At 57.4% G+C, this 18242-nt stretch overlaps 1 protein-coding gene across 2 annotated transcripts; it reads right to left on the reverse strand.

The window, feature by feature from the left end:
• Positions 1 to 64: 64 nt before the first annotated feature.
• UNC13D (unc-13 homolog D) lies at positions 65 to 17204 on the reverse strand. 2 transcript variants are annotated; one of them, XM_056505841.1, is made up of 33 exons: positions 17118 to 17204; positions 16159 to 16231; positions 10916 to 10948; positions 10654 to 10761; positions 9957 to 10016; positions 9700 to 9766; positions 9440 to 9617; positions 9274 to 9318; positions 8857 to 8925; positions 8643 to 8712; positions 8315 to 8419; positions 7772 to 7864; positions 7451 to 7554; positions 7140 to 7257; positions 6508 to 6632; positions 6178 to 6268; positions 5853 to 5909; positions 5670 to 5767; positions 5387 to 5438; positions 4982 to 5112; positions 4621 to 4741; positions 3952 to 4092; positions 3708 to 3806; positions 3155 to 3361; positions 2933 to 3001; positions 2677 to 2756; positions 2365 to 2470; positions 2214 to 2285; positions 2003 to 2086; positions 1619 to 1739; positions 1012 to 1135; positions 245 to 450; positions 65 to 171 (listed from the first exon to the last, which is right to left on the reverse strand). In XM_056505841.1, the coding sequence occupies exons 3-33, from the start codon at positions 10946 to 10948 to the stop codon at positions 68 to 70; spliced, it is 3138 nt and encodes a 1045-aa protein (XP_056361816.1). In that variant the 5' UTR covers positions 16159 to 16231; positions 17118 to 17204; the 3' UTR covers positions 65 to 67. The 2 variants fall into 2 exon arrangements, with proteins under 2 accessions (XP_056361816.1, XP_056361815.1); XM_056505840.1 differs by lacking the exons at positions 16159 to 16231; positions 17118 to 17204 and adding an exon at positions 13971 to 14374.
• Positions 17205 to 18242: the final 1038 nt, after the last annotated feature.

Below are 18242 nucleotides of genomic sequence, written 5' to 3' on the forward strand. Positions count from 1 at the left end.
GCTCTGGCTCCAACACCGCAGTCCCGGGTGCAGTCCCTCCTTTCAGGGCCAGCTCCCTGCCCCTCCCTCACTCCGTCTCCTTGGACTGCTTGGCTCGTTGCTTGCGGAGCTTAACGAAGGCCTGAGCTTCTTTATCCCTTTTCCTGGACTCCAGCAGCCGCAGGATCTCATCTGCCAGGGAAGAGGGGAGCGATGGTGGGCGATGCTCCCCGCGCCCTGCCAGCCCGGCTGCGGCAGCACGTACCGGTGGGTTTGGGGTGGGTCAGGGGCAGCCGGGTCTGCGGCACCCGGCCCGGGTCAGCCCCGTCCTGCTCGGGCTCCAGGCCGGGCAGGCGGCACAGGGGCAGGAAGGCTTCGCCCTCCAGGTCGTTGGCTCCCAGCACATCGTAGTCAAACACGGTGAGCAGCAGGCAGGCGCCCTCCTGCCGGCACTTCTCGGCGGGGATCAGGCTGCAGGGGCACGGCAGGCAGGGTCAGCTCATCCCACCTCAATCCCAGCCCTCCAGGAGGCAGGGATCAGCTCATCCCACCTCAATCCCAACCCTCCGGCAGGCAGGGATCAGCTCATCCCAACTCAATCCCAGCCCTCCGGCAGGCAGGGATCAGCACATCCCACCTCAATCCCAGCCCTCCGGGAGGCAGGGATCAGCTCATCCCACCTCAATCCCAGCCCTCCGGCAGGCAGGGATCAGCACATCCCACCTCAATCCCAGCCCTCCGGGAGGCAGGGATCAGCTCATCCCACCCTCAATCCCAGCCCTCCGGGAGGCAGGGATCAGCTCATCCCACCTCAATCCCAACCCTCCGGCAGGCAGGGATCAGCTCATCCCACCCTCAATCCCAACCCTGCGGGCTCAGCCCCACACTGACCCCACACAGCCCCGCACCCTCCCAGAGTTTGGGGACCCCACTGGGGTGCAGGGGGTGAAATCCCAGTTCCTGCGGCAGCAGCCCTATAGCAGGGGCTCTGCTGAAGCCTGGGGGGCCCCGGTGGGTGCAGCCCCTACGTACAAGTCGAAGGCTTCGTCGAACAGGGGGTGCAGCTCGTTCTTCTTGCACTGGGTGGTCCGGGCCACCACCTCGGGGAACTCGTGCCGGGGCTCCAGGGTGAGCTGCACGAAGGGGTCGCTGGAGCCTGGTGGGGAGCAGACAGACCTCAGCCCCCTGCCCTGGGATGAACCCCACGGCCGCTCGCACACGCTGGGGTGGCTGCAGGGGGTCAGGGCAGCCCCCGCACAGCCCCAGCCCAGCCCCGGCTCCCGGAGCATCCCTGACCCTGCCCGCAGTGACCTCTCCTGGAGAGCTCCCCAAACGACAGCAGCACGGGGCAAGCTCGCTGCTCACTCACCCTGCCCTTGTAATTGTTTTATCTGCGGCTGCTTGGCGTGATGAAGAAAAGCCACCTGCCCTGGCTGCTGGCTTGTGCCACAAACACAATGTGGGCACTGTGTCCTGCCTGCCACATCCCACTGAACCACCCAGAACCAGTGCAATAACTCCCGCTTTCCCCCAAACCCAGCTCCTTGCATAAAAATGCAAATCAAGAGAGAGCCCAAGCACTGCCAGCATCTCTCCTGGGCCGAGCACAGTGACCCCGGGGCAGGGCTCCCAGACCCACCGTTGGAGTCCAGCGGGATGAGGTTGGTGGCGTTGAGCACTTCCACACGGAGCTTCTGCTCCGAGGGCCGGTACAGAGCCTTGATGGTCACAGCCCCGTACTTCTCTGAGCTGGTGTCCAGCTGGGCAGTGGGGTACAAGGATAAGGATGCTGTCCTTATCCCCATCATGGAGGGGGTGCACAGGGCCTGGCAGAGGCTCAGCAGGAATTTTGGGGTACCAGGATGTGCTGGAATCCTCTGGGATGCATTGAGCCCCCTCCTGCTCAATGCTGTGGAAAAACTCCAACAGCCCCAGGAGTGGGGAAATTCCACATTTCCACAGGCAGGACCTGTGAGCAAGGGGGGAATGTGGGAAGGGGCTGGGAGCACCACCCAGCTCCTACCTGCTGCTGGATCCTGTTGCTGAAGTATTTCTGGATGAGTTTGCGGCTTGGGGCGGAGCAGAGAGCCAGGTGAGTCTCCAGCGTCTGTGGGAGGGTGAGAGGGGATGGCCAAGCACATGGACAGGTGCACAGCGCTGGGATGTCCTCCCTGGCACCCCTTCCTCCCAAAGGAGCCCAGGGGGGCTCCCCATCCCCATCCCCATCCCCATACCTGGAAGGCTGCACTGTTGATGGTCTCCAGGGGCAGCCCACAGCCCTCGGCGTGGAAGCACCGCTCCAGGCTCTGGGGACAAGGATGCTGTCAGCATCCACACACAAACACAGCCTGCCCTTGCCAGGGACCCCCTGCTTCCCCTTGGTACCTTCAGGGCACAGAACAGCCTCTGGCAGTGCTGGACCGAGGGCACCTGCGGGCCCTGGGCTGCCGAGAGCACAGACAGGGTGTGGTGCCACAGGAGGGTGAGGAGGCTGCAGGGCAGAGGAAGGCTGTGAGCAGGATCCAGGGGCTGGATTCAGATCTTCAGCTGAAGGGTTTTGCCAAGCCCCAGGAGGAAGTGCCTCATCCTGCCCAGCCCTGAAGAGGGATGGCCCCAGGCCCATGGAGATGAGAGGATGCTCCTGCCAAGGGATGGTGATGCTGGTGGCCTCTGCCACATCCAAAGTGCCCTGGTCACCTTTTGAAGTTCTCCTGGACCAGATGCTCGTTGAGGTACTGCAGCTCTGACTCCAGGAACTTCATGAGTGGGATGATGGACTGCAGTGAGAGGAGAGGGGCATTGGGGAGGGCAGGGGGTGAATCCAGCAGGGCAGGGAGGATCCCAGAGGGGCTCCTTCCCATGGGCAGGCTGAGCCTGGTGTGCTCCTGCTGCTGACACGGGCATTTTGGCTGCCCAAAAGGATGGTCCAGGAGGGCCTGGAGCAGGTACTTACATCCTCAGGCTTCTGGGTGTCACTGCAGGATGAGAGCTCCTGGATGTGCCTGGCAATGCCCTTTTCCAGCTGCCGGGGAGAAACACAGGAAGAAACTTGGACTTTGCCCTCTGCACCAGCCTCCCCATGCCCAGCTCCACCTGGTCTCCATCCCAGGAGCATTATGGGCTGCAGGACACCTTGGGTGAAACTGCTCTGGGCCAGGGGAGGGCAGGTGGTCACCTTGGTGGCCAGGGCTTGCACCACGTCCCGGACCTCGTGGTCCAGGCAGGCCACGGTGCTGTCCAGCTGGTTGTGCAGAGCATTCTGGATCTGCTGGGGGTCGATGATGCCCCTCATGTGCTGCTCCAGCTGGGTCCAGTCCAGCTGCACCGGCAGCTTCAGCATCAGCAGCCGGAGCTGCTCGATGTTGTTCACCACGATGCAGAGCTGGGGGAGGAGGGTCTGCCTCAGGGCCCACACCCCCTGAGCACCCCACATCCCCATCCCAATGCCATCTCCATCATTATTCCATCCCCATCCTCACCTGTGTCCCATCTCCATCACCATCACCATTCCCATTTTCATTCTCACCTGTGCCCCCATCCCCACCCTGCTCCCCCTGCTCACATCATTTCTCTCCTGATTCTCCAGGATTATGGCTTTTGGTGGCCAAGTGGTCCCTGTGGAACCCAAACTAGGGACGTCAGCTGGGTTCTCAGCAGCTCAGCTCCCTCTTTGTCCAGTGCCAGATCCTGCCCTTCCTGGAGCAGCCAGGACAGGTTCCAACACCAACCTTGTTGGCTGCCTCGCCCTCGTTCTGCTCACTCAGTGACAGAGCCTCAGCCCTCTCCTTGATGAGCTTGCAGTACATCAGGGAGATCTTGCACATGTCCTGCAGGAAACAGAGAGGAAACCAGCAGGACTGAACCAGGCACCACAGGGACACTGTGGGCACTGGGGGTGCTGCCCCCTTCACAGAGACACTGCCCAAGAGCAGGAGGAGGAAACTGCAGCTGCTGCTGGCCAGGTGTACAAACCTCCAGCAGATTGACCATGATCATGAAGGCTTTCTCAGGGTCTGGCCAGTTCAGCTGCTGCCAGGTTGTCACGATCTGGGCGTAGCAGGTGGACAGGTCCACAGTGGATGTGCTGTGCTTGTGATACCCATAAGGCTTCAGCTGAGGGGCAGAGAGGGGAAATGCAGTTTTAGAGAGAGATGTCATCCCAGAGAGCAGAGCTGCTCCTTCACTTTGGGTCCATCATCAGCTCCTTATGCCCCAGTATCACTTTGGAGAGTGGGGATGAGGATGGATGGAGCAGCACCAGCTCCCTGCTTCCCTCCTTACACCCACCCAGTGTTGCTGGACCCCACTGAAGAGCAGCCTGTGGCTGCCTGCCCTCCCCTCCCCTCTTCAGGGAGGTTGGAAACAAAGCAGATTCTCCCACCATGGCCCAAATTCAGGCTCCTCAGATCATGTGGGCTGCCAGGGAGCAGCGAGGGAAGAGACACAGGGACATTGTGTGGGGCCAGGGTGGGTGGGATCAACAGTTCCAGGGCACCACATATTTTGTTATGCACTTGGGAGAGGAACCAGGCTGCTCCTGGGCTCAGAGGCACAGATGTGGTGGTCTCAGGCACAGCAGCAAGGCAGGGAGGACAGCTGGTGTCCCCAGAGGGAGGAGGGAGGTTTCTCCTGCCACGTTACCTGGTCCATCTGGATGGCTCTGTGAGCTCTCTCCAGGGTGGTGCTGTAGGCCTTCTGCAGCCACAGGGGCAATGCTTCCTCGAACCACTGGTGGAAATTGCTCAGAGCCAGAGGTCCATCCCTGGGGATGAAGGCACTGACTTCAACTGCACAGCAGCAGCACAGGACCCTCACCCCTCCTGCTCTCACACCAGCCTCACCCAGAGATGAGCCCAAAACCCTCCTGTGATGCCCCCCTCGACACCAGCAGCCTGCTCTGCCTGGTGTGCAGTGAGTGATGTAGGGATGGCTGGATCCAGAGACCCTCTCAGTTAAACTGCTGGATCCCCCCCTTTCACCTCTCCTCCCTGGGGCTGGATACCTGCTGGGGAGGAACTCCTTCATCTGGCAGAGCTCCTGCAGCTTCCTGTAGAGATCAAAGAGGCTCTCGGCCGTGGGCTTGGACATGCTGCTGTCCACCCTGTGCAGCTGCTCCTGCACGTGCTCTGCCACCTGCACGGGAGCAAGGGAGGGGACACAGTGAGGCCTGGCCAGGACACAGTGAGGGCCAGCTCAGGGCACTGCTGTTCTTCTGGGTGGCATTTCAGGAGATTTGTTGGGTCAAACAGTCCCACAGTCCCTCTGTGGGCACACAGGGAGAGGGGGAGTTTCTCCTGCTCCCCTTCCACGCTTCCAACAAGCAGTTGCCATCTGAAGGGTGGCCAAAAACCTCAGCCTGGCTTTAGACCTTAGTCCCCTGAGGGCAGAGCAGCCCAGGCTTGCTCACCAGGCTCTCCAGCTCCAGGTAGGCAATGGAGAAGATATTCAACTTCAGGTTGCTGCAGAGAGAAACGTGGAGTTGGGAGCCTGCCAACCCCAGCCCAGCTAAGCCAGCCCAGCTAAGCCAGGCAGGCCATGTTCTGGGTGAGGACAGCACAGATCTGAGGAGCAGAGATGGGACCAAAGATCCCACCCTGGAGCCCAAGGATCAAGGAATGAGGTACCCAAGTGCTCTGTCACTCTTGATCCCAGGGAAGGAGATGGGGCTGAGATCAAGCACTGAAACCTACGTGATGAACAGTTTATTCCAGATCTTTTGGCACTGCTTGAGATCTTCTATCACCTCCAGGAGGAGCTTGGACAAGGCTTTGCTATTCTCCTCTATGCTCTGCAAAGGAAAGAACAGCTGGTTTTGATGCTCAGACATTTTGAGGTGACTTTATCATGTCAGAGGGACAGAGATGGGAACTGACCTTCACCATGGGCTTGAGGTGCTGCTTCTGCATGTGAAACCACTCTGCTGTGCCTGACTGCAAGAGAGGAGTCCTGGTGGGATGGCAGGGAAGCAGGAGGAGCACAGCCAGCTCTGCCACCCCCTTCACTCTCCCTGTCCCCTGGGTGAGGTGAGAACCTGAGCTGGGAACCACAGGCTGGGCCACCAGGTTGAAGGGGTCATCCATGTGGATCCATGTGATCCAGGAGGATTTGCTGAGCTGTGGGCATTGGGCAGGGGATGGAAGGAAAGGGAGACCCCCAGGGCCCACCTGCAGGGGTTGGGGTGGGTGAGACCCCCAGTACCTTCAGAGCTGTGGAGACCATCTGGGGCAGGTCAGGGCTGGGTGTGCACAGCTCATGGAAAGCTTTGGTTTTGCACATCTGGACAAGGACCCTGCAAAGTGAGAACCTCAAGTGAAACCCAGCAGCTGCCACCAGAAACAAACACCTGAGAGACCCTGCCCAAAGAGCCTCCCCCCAGCAGCATTCCCCCCAGGTGAGGGATGGGACAGCCACAGCAGCCCAGATGGGGCAGGAAGGGCTCACTCAGAGTTTGCTCAAGCTCAGGGGTTTGTCCATCACAGGGGCCAAGCCCCAGGACCCCATTTGCAGCTGGCACCAGTGACCACTCACCGCAGCAGGGACTGGAGCCTGTCCCTGGACCTGGGGACAGACAGGGGGAAGATGATGCGGAACCTACGGATGAGGGAGACCCCGTAGGTCAGCAGGGACTGGAAGGACTCGGCCAGCTCTGCTTTCTGGGGAGAAGAAAGGAAACATGCACTGTCCTCCTCAGATGCTGGCAGGACCACAGCACCACAGTGGAGGGAGCTGGTGCTCCCATTCCTTTCCAGCCTGCTCCAGGGATGGGAAAGAAACAACTCCTGATGTGTCTGGTGGCTTCTCCCTGGAGGGACTGAACTGAGCTTTGTGCCTAAACCTCATTGCTGTGCATGGAAAATGCAGTGTCTCAGCAGGGTGCAGGGATGCTCTGGGAAAACAGGCTGGGAGAAGCAGAAACTGGGTCATAGTTAAGTTTTGCAGGGGCTGTGATGGCAGGGATGGGGCAGAGGGTGTCAGTGCACAGGGTAAGGGGTTCCCTACAGAGAGGGGGGACAAACCACTGGGAAATGCCCTCCAGACACCCTGGCAGCCCTGTACCCCACAATGTCCTGCCCTTCCTGGAACAGGGGAGTGAAACAGCCCCGGGGCAGCTGGAGGAGGGCTCAATGCCTGGAGCACCCGTCCCTGACCTGGCCCCTCACCTGCTCCGGCCTCAGGCGCTCCTGCACCCAGCGGTACTCGATGCTGGTGATCTGGTGCAGGAGGCAGCTGCTGTTGAACTCCAGGCTCTGGTAGAGCTTGCTGTAGGCCAGCCACTGCCTGGGGAGGGGGAAGGGCTGGGCTGAGCCCCCGGGGCTGGGGGGCACCCAGGAGCCAGCCACAGGCACAGCTGGGGCAGTCACAGGTGTGCTGGGGACAACACCTGAGCCCGTGGGACAGACCAGCTGTGGCCAGGGGCTCCCAGGAAGGTCCCAGGTGCTGTACTGGGGTGTTCTGGGGGTGGGGGACTCACGCCATGTCCTGGTGGAAGTCAGACAGGTCCTTCTGTGTGGCGTGCAGGTACAGCACAGTGCTGGCATGGCTGCTCAGCTCCCCGTCCCAGGAGGTGCTGCCAGCCTGCCAGGAGGGAAAGGGGAGGGAATGTGTCCTGGAGCAATACAGGATCAGCAAGGAGGGGGACAGGCACCACGGGGTGTCTGCAGGAGTGGGGAGGATGCCAGGCATCATCCTGACCCTCATTCCCATCACACAGTGTGGGGGTGTGGGCTGCAGAGGAGCCTCCCCCAGCCCTGCTGGAGGCTGCTCCTGCTGCTGGCAGCAGCTCTGCTGGTACCTGGTGCTGGAGGATCTCGTGGGACACCAGCTGCTGCAGGAGGTGGCGATGGACGGTGTAGCTGGGCTGTGTCCGGCTGCTCGTGGTGGCCCTCTGGAAGAGACAAGGCAGACAGAGCCATCAGGGACACTGCCACAGCAGGGACACAGGGCCCAGGAAGCAGGGCTGGGGAGCCAGGGGCTGCAGGAGCACCAGGAGCAGGGTCTGCTGCTGGCTCAGAGCTCAGGGGAGGCTGCAGCACCTGCAGACCCTGGTGCTGGCACCCAGACGAGCCCCAGGGGACAGGCAGCTGTCCCATCCTGCCAGGACAACGGGAAAGGACCCCCTCCACATCCCATTATCCCATCCCACCCCATCCCACCCCATCCCATCCCACCCCACCCTACCCCATCCCATCCCACCCCATCCCATCCCATCCCATCCCATCCCATCCCATCCCATCCCATCCCATCCCATCCCATCCCATCCCATCCCATCCCATCCCATCCCATCCCATCCCATTATCCCATTATCCCATTATCCCATTATCCCATCCCATCCCACCTTCTTGTGGGTCAGCAGGAACTGCAGGTGGCAGTGTCCCCGCTCAGGGTACGTCTCTGTCCGTGGCTCCAGCTGGTACCACTGGTCATTCCAGCAGTGCAGGTCCTGCAGGCACAGAGGGACAAGAGGGAAGCCCTGGGCACCCTTCCCAGGAGAAGGATCTCGTTCAGAGACCAGGGGATCTTCATCCCGCTGCCTTCAGGGGCAGGAAGATTCTGAATTGGGATAAAACACGGGGTGTGCAGTGACCCAGTGTGCTGGGATGATGTGGCACAGGGAGGGACCCGGCAGAGTTTGTGGCTCTGGGGAGGAGGGGAGGCACCCTCACCTTGAGGCGAACGACCACATTCCCCAGGAAATCATCCTGCCCTTTGTCTTTGCGAGCGTCCTTAAAGATCCTGAAAGGCACAAAGAGCAGAGGCTGGGAAGGGGTCCTGCAGCCGGGACCGGGGTGACACAGACCTGCTGCGCTCCCTCCCTGCGATTTTTAGAATCCAGGAGGTGAACGAGGGTTTCCCAGCCCCTCTTTCCCCAGCACCAACCTTTTGAGGCCGTGCAGGTCCGACAGCTCCCCCAGCTTGTGCCGCATCGACTCCACCACGTCCGAGTCCCTGCGAGGCAAAACCCGCCGGGGGAGAGGGGCAGATCCCGGGGGTGGAAACAGAGCAGGGAGTGCCAGTGATGGTGGAGAAGGGAAAGTACAGGAGCAGGGAGTGTTAGGGCTGAGGGCACCCCCAAACCCAGCCCAAATCTGAGAGCATGAGGCTTCTCTCCATGAATTAAACCAGGGTTTAGGACCTGGGCACAGCCAGCCTGCTGCTGGTCACATCTGCACTGAGCACTGCTCCACAGAAAGCGATGGGCAAAGGGGTTCCCAGCTGCCTTCTGGGCCTTTAAAGAAGCTGCAGATTGAATCTGGGGAGGCAGAGCCCCTGGGGCAGGGTGCTGGGGTCACTCACCACATTTCCAGGTGGAAACTGGCTGTCTCCACGTCTTTAAACTCCCTGCAAGGCACCAGGGGATGCTGTTACTCATTAAAATACGAGTGGTGAGCCCCACCCAAGCCAGGAGCCCTGGGCACAGCCGGGTGCCCCGGGAGCAGAGCCAGGGCTGGGGGTGCATTACAGGATGAAGGTCTCGTTCCACACGGGGCTCAGGGTCTGGTTCATCACTTGGGTGCGGTGGATTTGGTCTTCAGGGATGAGGTCCTTGACCACAGCCTTGATCCTCTTCCTGTGCTCGGGGTGGGCTGGCTCCTGGCTCCTGGCCTCGATGCCCAGCAGGCAGTAGGGGTCACTGAGCCCTGCCAGGGTGGGGGTGTGGGAATTCCACTGGGAGCAGCAGCTGCCCCTCTTCCCACGGGACACCCGCCCTTCTCCACTCACCACTGACATCTTTACCCAAAATCCCCTTGGCTTCCTTCACAGTGGCTTTCAGGCAGTAGATGGGGCTCTGGAAAAATGGAAAAACAGCGATTAATGTGCAGGGTCACCAACCCTGTGAGGAAGGATGGGGCTGGAGCAGGAACCATCAGCTCCCACTCAAGCAGTGACACCCCCAGGGCACCCCAAATCCCGGTGCCAGGGGCTCAGGGGCACTGCAGCCCCCAGCTCCACCCCACTGCACACTGGGGACACTGTACCTCCAGCTCCATGACCTGCTGCATGATGGCACTGTGCTCCTCCGGGTCCATGCCAAAAGCCTGTGTGGATAATGGGGCTGGTGATGGATGCTGCCCCATTAACAGGGGCTGGAGAGCACCAGGGGCTTCCCTCTGCTCCCTGGGAGCAGCCCAAGGGACAGGAGAGTGGCAGAGGCCAGCAGGAAGGCTGGGGAGCAGCTGAAAGCTCTTGAGGGAGAGCTTCTTCCCACCACCCCAGCCTAAGATAAACACTTCTCCCCAGGGCTATTCCCCAGCACAGGATGCTCCCAGCCCTCCAGCTGGATGCTGCTGCTGCATCTTTCACAGTGCTTGTGAAAAGCTCCCTCTGAGTCACCCTGTAGGGGGCCAGAGGAATGAGTACTGGCTCAAAAAAAACCAGAGAGAAATTGTCTGTGGGGGATCAGGGCAAGTTCTGCATAAGTGGGACGGGGCACTTCCACATCCTGGCCCCTGGAGCCTCTGGTCCAGTCCAAGCCTCTGGCACATGGAAAGCCCAACCTTATTCAACATTAATATTCCCAAGTTTGCAAGTAAAAGTTTGTTATCCAACCTCCTGTGAACCACCAGAGTAAATCACAGCCCCTTTAAAAACTCACTGGGTGAGCTTGGGGCAGAGAGACCCCCCCACGCCCTGTGCTGGGAGGATGGACAGGGCAGGGACAGCTCCGGGACACACCTTCTGCACGTAGCGATAGAGCTCCTGGCAGTCCCCGACGTGCTGCGGCTCGGGCTTGCCCAGGCGGTGCAGGATGGTGTACAGAACCTCCTCGTAGAGCAGGGCCAGCTGCGGGGACAGGGCTGTCACCTCGCGGGGACAGCAGCTCCGTGCAGGATTCCCCTCCAGCTGTCCCCGTGCCCCGGGGCTGAGCCGTGTCCCGAGCGCTGCCACCCCTGCAGGGCCACCAGGGCCACCAGGGCCACCAGGGCCACACTCCTACCTCCTCCCTGGAGAACCGGTGCGACAGATCCATCTGCGGACAGGAGAGAGGAGAAGTGCTGCTGTGACAAGGTTACGGAGCAGGGAAAGGATACAGCAACAAGACACTTTCTTGCACGGTGAAAGAACAGTTTATAGTTGTAGAGTTATATACAATTATCTACAGTTATATATATATATACAGTTATATACAGTTATACAGCTATATAGAATTATCTACAGTTATATATATATACAGTTATATACAGTTATAGTTATACAGCTATATACTATTATCTACAGTTATATATATATATATATATACAGTTATATACAGTTATAGTTATACAGCTATATAGAATTATCTACAGTTATATATATACAGTTATATACAGTTATAGTTATACAGCTATATACTATTATCTACAGTTATATATATATATACAGTTATATACAGTTATAGTTATACAGCTATATGCAACTATCTACAGTTATATATATATATACACAGTTATATACAGTCATATACAGTTATAGTTATACAGTTATATATATATAGTTATATATATTTAAAGCTATGGTTTTAAATAAGACAGTTTGTGAAAAACAAGATACAGACATTCATTGCTTAGAGAGACACTTTTTTGCTTTCCTACTGATCTAGCAGGTGTTTATCTTTTGTTATAATTTTTTCTCTTGTGTTTACAGTAGAGAAAAGCTTTTAGCCTGGGAAAAATCCTGGCTGGAGCTGAGAAGGTTTCACGGCCTGAGAAAAAGACTCAGAACCTGAGAAAAGGCCTGGCTGAAATGTGCCCAGGGCTTCAGCAGTGTGCTCAGAGGAGCAGGGAGGCTTTTCCCACCAAGAGAATGGTGTGAGGGGGAAATGGTGGCCGGACAGGGCAGGGCAGCCAGGACAGGGAGGGATGTCCCCAAGGATGCTGTGACACCCCACAGACACCCCACGGCCAAGGGACAGCAGAAGGCAGCACGGGGGGCTCCACCCCCACCCCCATTAATCGAGGGTGGAACTGCAGCTTGGGGTGACCCAAGGAGGATTTAAAAGCCTCCACCCACCCCTCAGCCCCAGAACCACCCAGAGCAGCAGCTGCAGGCTGCAGAGCAGAGCAGCTGAGGGACAGGACACAGTGAGGAGCTCCAGGCTGGGCAGAGATGCCAAAAGCCACCAGGATTTGGTGCAGTGCTACAAATGTCTGGAAGCTGCAAGGGAGCACTGCTCACTCCTCTCCTGAAGGATGACAGCAGCAGCACTGAGCTTCCAAACAACACTGAAATCCAAGCAGTGACACCACCAGGGGAAGGGGAGCAGTGTCCCTGGGCCATCTGCTACTGGTCCTGGCACTGGAGCCTCTGGGAGTGCAAGGGGGTGACACCAGAAATGTGACAGAAGTTTTTAAATGAGTTTGGGCTTTTCTGGGCTGAGGGGTGTTTGCAGAGCCTGGTTCCAGCACCTGCCCATGCAGGGCTGGTGGGGATGGATGGATGGATGGATGGATGGATGGATGGATGGATGGACGGACACACAGACAAATCCTACCCGTGGGTCAGCCCAGGCCCCAAAGTGACCTCAGGAACCCCTAACAGAAAAAAACAAACCAACCCTGAGCTTGAACAGTAACATTTGCCTGTGGCAAATCTAGGGCTGGCATAATCCCCTGGCCATCTGGACTGAATTCAGCCCTTCCAGCCCAGCAAGTTTAACTCTTGTGCTGCTTCTCTCCCTTACTCTGCCTCCACATCCCTTCCTGTACCCACTGCTGGCTGCTGGGGGCTCTGGTGGCTCGGTAACCCCCTGTGAGAGGGGTTCTGTTGCACTCAGGAGGGTCCCAGCCTGCCCCTGCCCAGGTTCAAGCACCTTCTGCTGCTGCTGACACTGTCCTGTCCATGCCAAGCTTTAGCCCCATCCCAAATCTTTCAGCATCCCCACAGTCAGTGCTGCCCCATTGCAAGGTCACAAGTGCAAAGGGGACAGGAAAAGGACTTTATTTCTCTGCTGTTATTTATCAGCAGGGCAGAAGCATCTGCTCCTTGCCCAGCAGTGGGGCAGCACAGGGGGCAGGGGGAGGAATCCCTGCTGGTTTTGGGGACAGGTTCCTGCTGCCCCATCCTGCCTCAGATCTGCTCTGTGCACACGGGACTGATTAATCTAAGGCTGAGCTGAGCCACCAGGACGTGTTTACTGCTGCTAATCCTCATGCCAAGAGCCCAGCTCAAACCCAGGAGTGTTGCTTAAACCCAGGTCTGGAAACAGCAGCAGCAGCAGCCCAGCAGCTGCAGGGGGGGAGGCAGCAGGCCAGGGGCACTTGGAGGGAGGAGAAATCCCTGAGTGGGGACACCAGCAGGACAGACCATCCCAGGAGTGAATCCAGCACAGACATCCCAGGGCAGGGCAGGACAGACATCCCAGGGCAGGACAGACCATCCCAAGACAGAATAGCCCATCCCATCAACAGCCCATCAACAGCTGTATCCAGCAGAGCCCATCCCAGGAACACAGGACAGACATCCCAGGGCAGGGCAAACATCCCAGGAGTGGATCCAGCACAGATCATCCCAGGAGTGCAGGACAGACATCCCAGGAGTGCAGGACAGACATCCCAGGGCAGGACAGACCATCCCAAGAGTGGATCCAGGACAGACCATCCCGGGGTGGATCCAGCACAGCCCACCCCAGGAGTGCACACGGGCACGGTGCCCCGGTGCTCTGGGCAGAGCTGGGGGTCCCATCTCACAGGGACAGACCCAGAGGAAGTCAGTGGGGTTGGGATGGCCTAGAGCAGGGTTTGGGGGAGCTGCCAGCAGCAGGGAGCCCAGAGGGCTGGGAGGGGCAGGGAAGCTCAGTGGGGGCACAGAGCTGCAGCTGACCCCGTGCTCACCCTGGGGTGCCCATTTACACGGGCACAGTATCCCCATCTCTCAGTCACACCCATCCATGGTCCCTTCTCTGCCATTTCCAGCCCCCAGCACTGCCCCCAGGTCCCCTGGGCACAGCACCCTGACCCTGCCTGTGCCATCACACCCAACTCTGTCCCCAGCCCCCTGAGCCCGAAGCCACCTACCTCGGGGCTCTCCTCCCCGGGGAGGGTCCCTGGGGGGCTCTCAGCAGCAGGATCCATCTCGGGGGGAGCTGAGCTCTGCCTGGAGCTGCAGCCTCCCCCCTGCTCAGAGGAGGAAACCACAGCCCTTATCAGAGCGTGGCCATGTCAGCAGGGCGGAAACGCGCTCGGGGCTCCTGCAGAGCGCCCCAAAGCTGCTCCCTGCACCCACGGGCACTCAGGAGCCTGCCACACCCAGCCCCTGTGCCCCCTGTGAGCAAGGAATAGGGAACAACTGGGAGAAACTGCTGAGAAGGAAAAGCCCAGCAGGGGAAGGGGATGATGGAGAGGATTAGTGGAGGATCTGGGCTCTGTGTCTTTGGGATCTTTGCCCTGAGAGCACAGGCAGGCACCTTGCACAGAGCAGGATCTTCAGCCCTGGGGGATGCAGGGGATTTGAAACCCCATGCAAAAGCTGCAGGGTGAGAAATTCTTGCAACACTCAGGACAGTTGCACAAGGTTGGGCTGAGAACAGTGAAGAGCCAAGAACAGCACTGAGAAAAGGTCTGTGACCTTTTCTCCAAAAGGGCTCTCCAGAAAGAGCTGGTTACTGAGAAAAAAAAGCAGAAAGAAATGACGTTGAAAACTTGTTCTTTACCATCATTTCATTCTTGTAAACACTTTATCTGACTGCAGCTGCCGGGCAGTTTCCCCTCCCCCGGCAGATCCCTATCAGGATGCTCTCACTGATAACAGAACACTGATAACTGGGAGGGGGAAGGCTGGGCTGGGCAGCAGGAGCTGGCCAGGGGAAGAGCCAGGCTGCTCCTGGGTGTGTTTGTGTGTGCAGGCACAGCTGAGAGCAGCCTGGGCTTTGGAGGAGCTGTTGAGCTGCACAAGCATTTCCCACGTTCTGGGGAAGGACACAGCCCGTGCTCAGTGCCACTGCTGGGGTTTGGTGTCACTGCTGGGGAGCCACAGGGCAGTGACTCCCCAAGGGGAGGTTTTGCCTTCCCCACACCTTTCAGGCCCCTGGATGGTCCAAAAGCCATAAAAAAAGATGTAAAAAGATGCACACTGTGATCAGTGGGATTTGTGCTGAACCCAAACAGGAAACCATGACCATGGAAACTGCACTGCAAAGTTTGTCTCCTTCACACCAGTGGAGGAATCAGAGCCCATCAGCACAGAGCCCCACAGCATGCTGGCTCCAAGCAGGGCTGCAGGAGGATGCTGGCAGCACCCCTGTGAGAGGGGAAGGCAGCCAGTCCCTTCCAGCCTTGCACTCATCCAATCCTTTAATTGAGGCAGGTTGCACTGTTTTAATTGCTTTAAGAGGGACAGAACCTCCCTTTGCCCTGGGGACCCTGTAAGAGCAGGTTATAATGGCAGAAGAGGCTCCTTGAAGTTGTGGGACCAGGAGATGGAAAAAGAGCTGGGAGCAGAGGGGTTGATATGGGGGCAGATTTTCTTTACCCAGGTCAGCCAGCATAGGACTGGGGCCAGGAGGGGCTGCAAAGCATAAAAACTGTGCAGTATTTACTCCTGAATTTCCAGGAGTAGGGGAATGCCAAGATAATCTACAGAAAAAAACCCTAGAGATACAGTTAGACACCAAAAAGCTGAAATGCACTCCTGAGGTTTTTCAGCCTTGCTCCCTGAGGTCTGAAAAAAGCTGCTTGTTGCACTTCTGCTCCTTCCCCTGTCAGGAGGGCTCTGTCAGGAATTGGGTGCCCCAATAGAACTGGGCTTCAGACCCCTTCTTGTGCACTCCCCAGTTTGGCACTGGAGCCACACTTGGTGAGGATGCCTGTTCCCTTTGCTGTCAGAGGTGCTTTCCCAGCCCTGCCAGCCTCAGCTTTTTCCAGCCTTTTTCCATTGGCTCACCTTGGGCAAACAGCTTAAAAGCATCTCCTCCCTCACTGCTGGAGAAGCCAGTCCCTATCCCATGACATGCACAAATGCAGTTTATTGATCTGGGACATCAGCTCTGTGCTCCTTGCAAAATACTGTTAGTGGGAACTAGGGAAAAGTGCACGATGGCCTCTGGAAACCATTGCTGCTTTTAGCTTTGATTGCAAAAGCAAAATCTGGCCCAGCAAAGTGCAACCCAGAGGTAAATGCAGGACATGGACTCAGTATCCTTGAGCTGCTCACACTTTTCACTGCTCCTTGCCAACAAAAAATAACAGCAATCAGGATGTCTCTTACCTCAACCAGCACAGAGAGAACAGCTGAAAGCCTTTACTCAATCCTCAAATCCACTTCTCTCCTCCTTGTAACACTGGAGAAATAAAATCCACCCATAACTATTGCTAAACATCAGCAGAGACCCTCCAGCCAGGAGCTGGTGGCAGGGCTGGGGCTGTGCAGGCTTTAGAAAGCAAAAGTTCAGCTGCAGTCTGGAAGTGTCTGTTTCAAAGCACTTTCCCCAGCAGTTCCCAGCTGGCCACTGCACTGGTTTGGAAATGCCCAGGCACAGCCCAGCAGGGTGGCAGCACAGCTCCCATCCTTGGGAAGGACTTTGTGCAGGGATCACATGGATTTGAGTCTCTGTGTGTGCCATGGGGGAGCTCTTCAGTGAGCAGGTCTCAAAAGCAGCAAATATCCTTTTTCCCCCTGGCTTTTACCAGCAGCCACCTGTTCCACAAAATACCAGTGACAAAAATCACTGAGCTCCAGTATTTGCACCTCAAATTACTCCTTGTCCAGGAAACAATGAGAGGAACCCTAAAAGCAGCTCCAGAATGAGCAAGGATTTCTGGTTAGCAGAGACAATCCTAATAAACTCTGTTCCCCACACTGGCAGACAACTAGCAAAACATCCCAGACATCCAAGGCAGGACTTCCCAAAGGGAGTGGTTAGTATTCCCCAAAATAGCCCCTGCTTCCCATGCTGTCAGTATGCCTCCCAAAATAACCAACATACATATGCACAATATGGATTGAAGCCTTACATTCCTTTCAAAAACAAGTCATTCTAAAGGAAAACCCTTTATACCTGTCCCCAACATAAATAAATCCACAGTTCACTTGTGAAGGGGGTTATAGGTGCTGCTGAGAAAACAGAGAACAAGCATCATCACCTTCTTTATAGAAAATCACCTTCTCCTAAAGCAGAACCTGCTAGGAAAGGCCCCTACACAGCATTGATAGGAATTATCTCCTACCTCTTGTCCTGGTCCTGAAGCCGCAGCCTGGCCTCACTCTTATCTCTCGGATGGAAATGGGCAAATAGTCAAAAACCTGATTTCAACATGTCCCTCCCTCACTTCTGCTTTTAAACACGGGGTCTGATGACTCTGCAGAAGCCAGTGGAGCCTGCCAGGCATTGGCACAGGGGACAGAGCAGGCACCAGGCAGGGGCACAAAGGTGGTTTCAGAGTGAGATATCCCTGCTCCCCTCTTTGGGGCTGCCCAGGTGAGGTGTCCCCCTGGGAGCCACTGTGCTGTGGGGCCAGTGACTCCATACCCAGGAGGGATGTCAGTGATCCCCCTCCCTGTGCCCTGTGGGACCACCAGTAACTCCAGCCCTGACCCCCCATCTCTCCCGAGCACTTTGGGGGCACCTCACAGAAGATGGTGGCAGCTGGGAAGGAAGTGGGGAACACAAGTCTCCCACCACATTTGGGACATCTTAGAAGGATGTCAAGGCAAACCCCATCCCTCTGGGAGGAGCAAAGGGGACTTCCAGCCACCCACCCAGGACAGGGCAGCTGTGAAAGCTCTGTTCACCCTGGGAGCCCTGTGCAGGAGCAGAGGTTTGGCACAAGAGCTGCCAGCTCCATGGCAGGGACGTGCAAGGATGACTCTGAGAAGTCACAGACTTCATGTGAAGACCTGGATGTCCCTCATTTGCCCCACAGCAACCACTGTGACCACTTTAAAATGTTTTCACCATCACTGTCATGTGCTGTCTTCCACTTCCCTTTCCCAGTGAGATAATTCCATTTCAGACACTGGATTTATCATCCCCTCACTGCAGGGACAGAGAATGGGGTATACAGATTTCAAAAGCCAATTTGTTTGCTGGTTTGGGGGCTGAGTTGAGAGCAGCAGGACCTACAGCACGTGTCTGAGCTGAGGAGGGACCTGGGGGATGCTTGTGAAGGTGGAAGAACCCAGGGCTGACACCCAGGTACCTCCAGGCCCCCATGGTGCCCATTAACCAGGTTATTCTGGAGCAGATGAAAAATTACTGACCAGCTCCAGCACAGAGCATTCTCCCCATGGCTTTCCCACCAACAATTCTCCCCACACACTTGCCAGAGCCCCTGAGAAGCCCAACAGGAGAC

This window comes from Oenanthe melanoleuca, chromosome 18 (genome assembly GCF_029582105.1).
Source record: "Oenanthe melanoleuca isolate GR-GAL-2019-014 chromosome 18, OMel1.0, whole genome shotgun sequence".
In the NCBI taxonomy this organism is placed as follows: Eukaryota; Metazoa; Chordata; class Aves; order Passeriformes; family Muscicapidae; genus Oenanthe; species Oenanthe melanoleuca.

Excerpts from the sequence above, each read along its gene's own strand:
- UNC13D (XM_056505840.1), bottom strand. The coding sequence starts at position 14,027 with ATGGATCCTGCTGCTGAGAGCCCCCCAGGGACCCTCCCCGGGGAGGAG. Across the intron at positions 9,767-9,956 it reads AGCAGGTCATGGAGCTGGAG|AGCCCCATCTACTGCCTGAA; the intron begins GTACAGTGTCCC and ends CCATTTTTCCAG. Across the intron at positions 5,113-5,386 it reads ACCTGGAGCTGGAGAGCCTG|GTGGCAGAGCACGTGCAGGA; the intron begins GTGAGCAAGCCT and ends GCTCCCGTGCAG.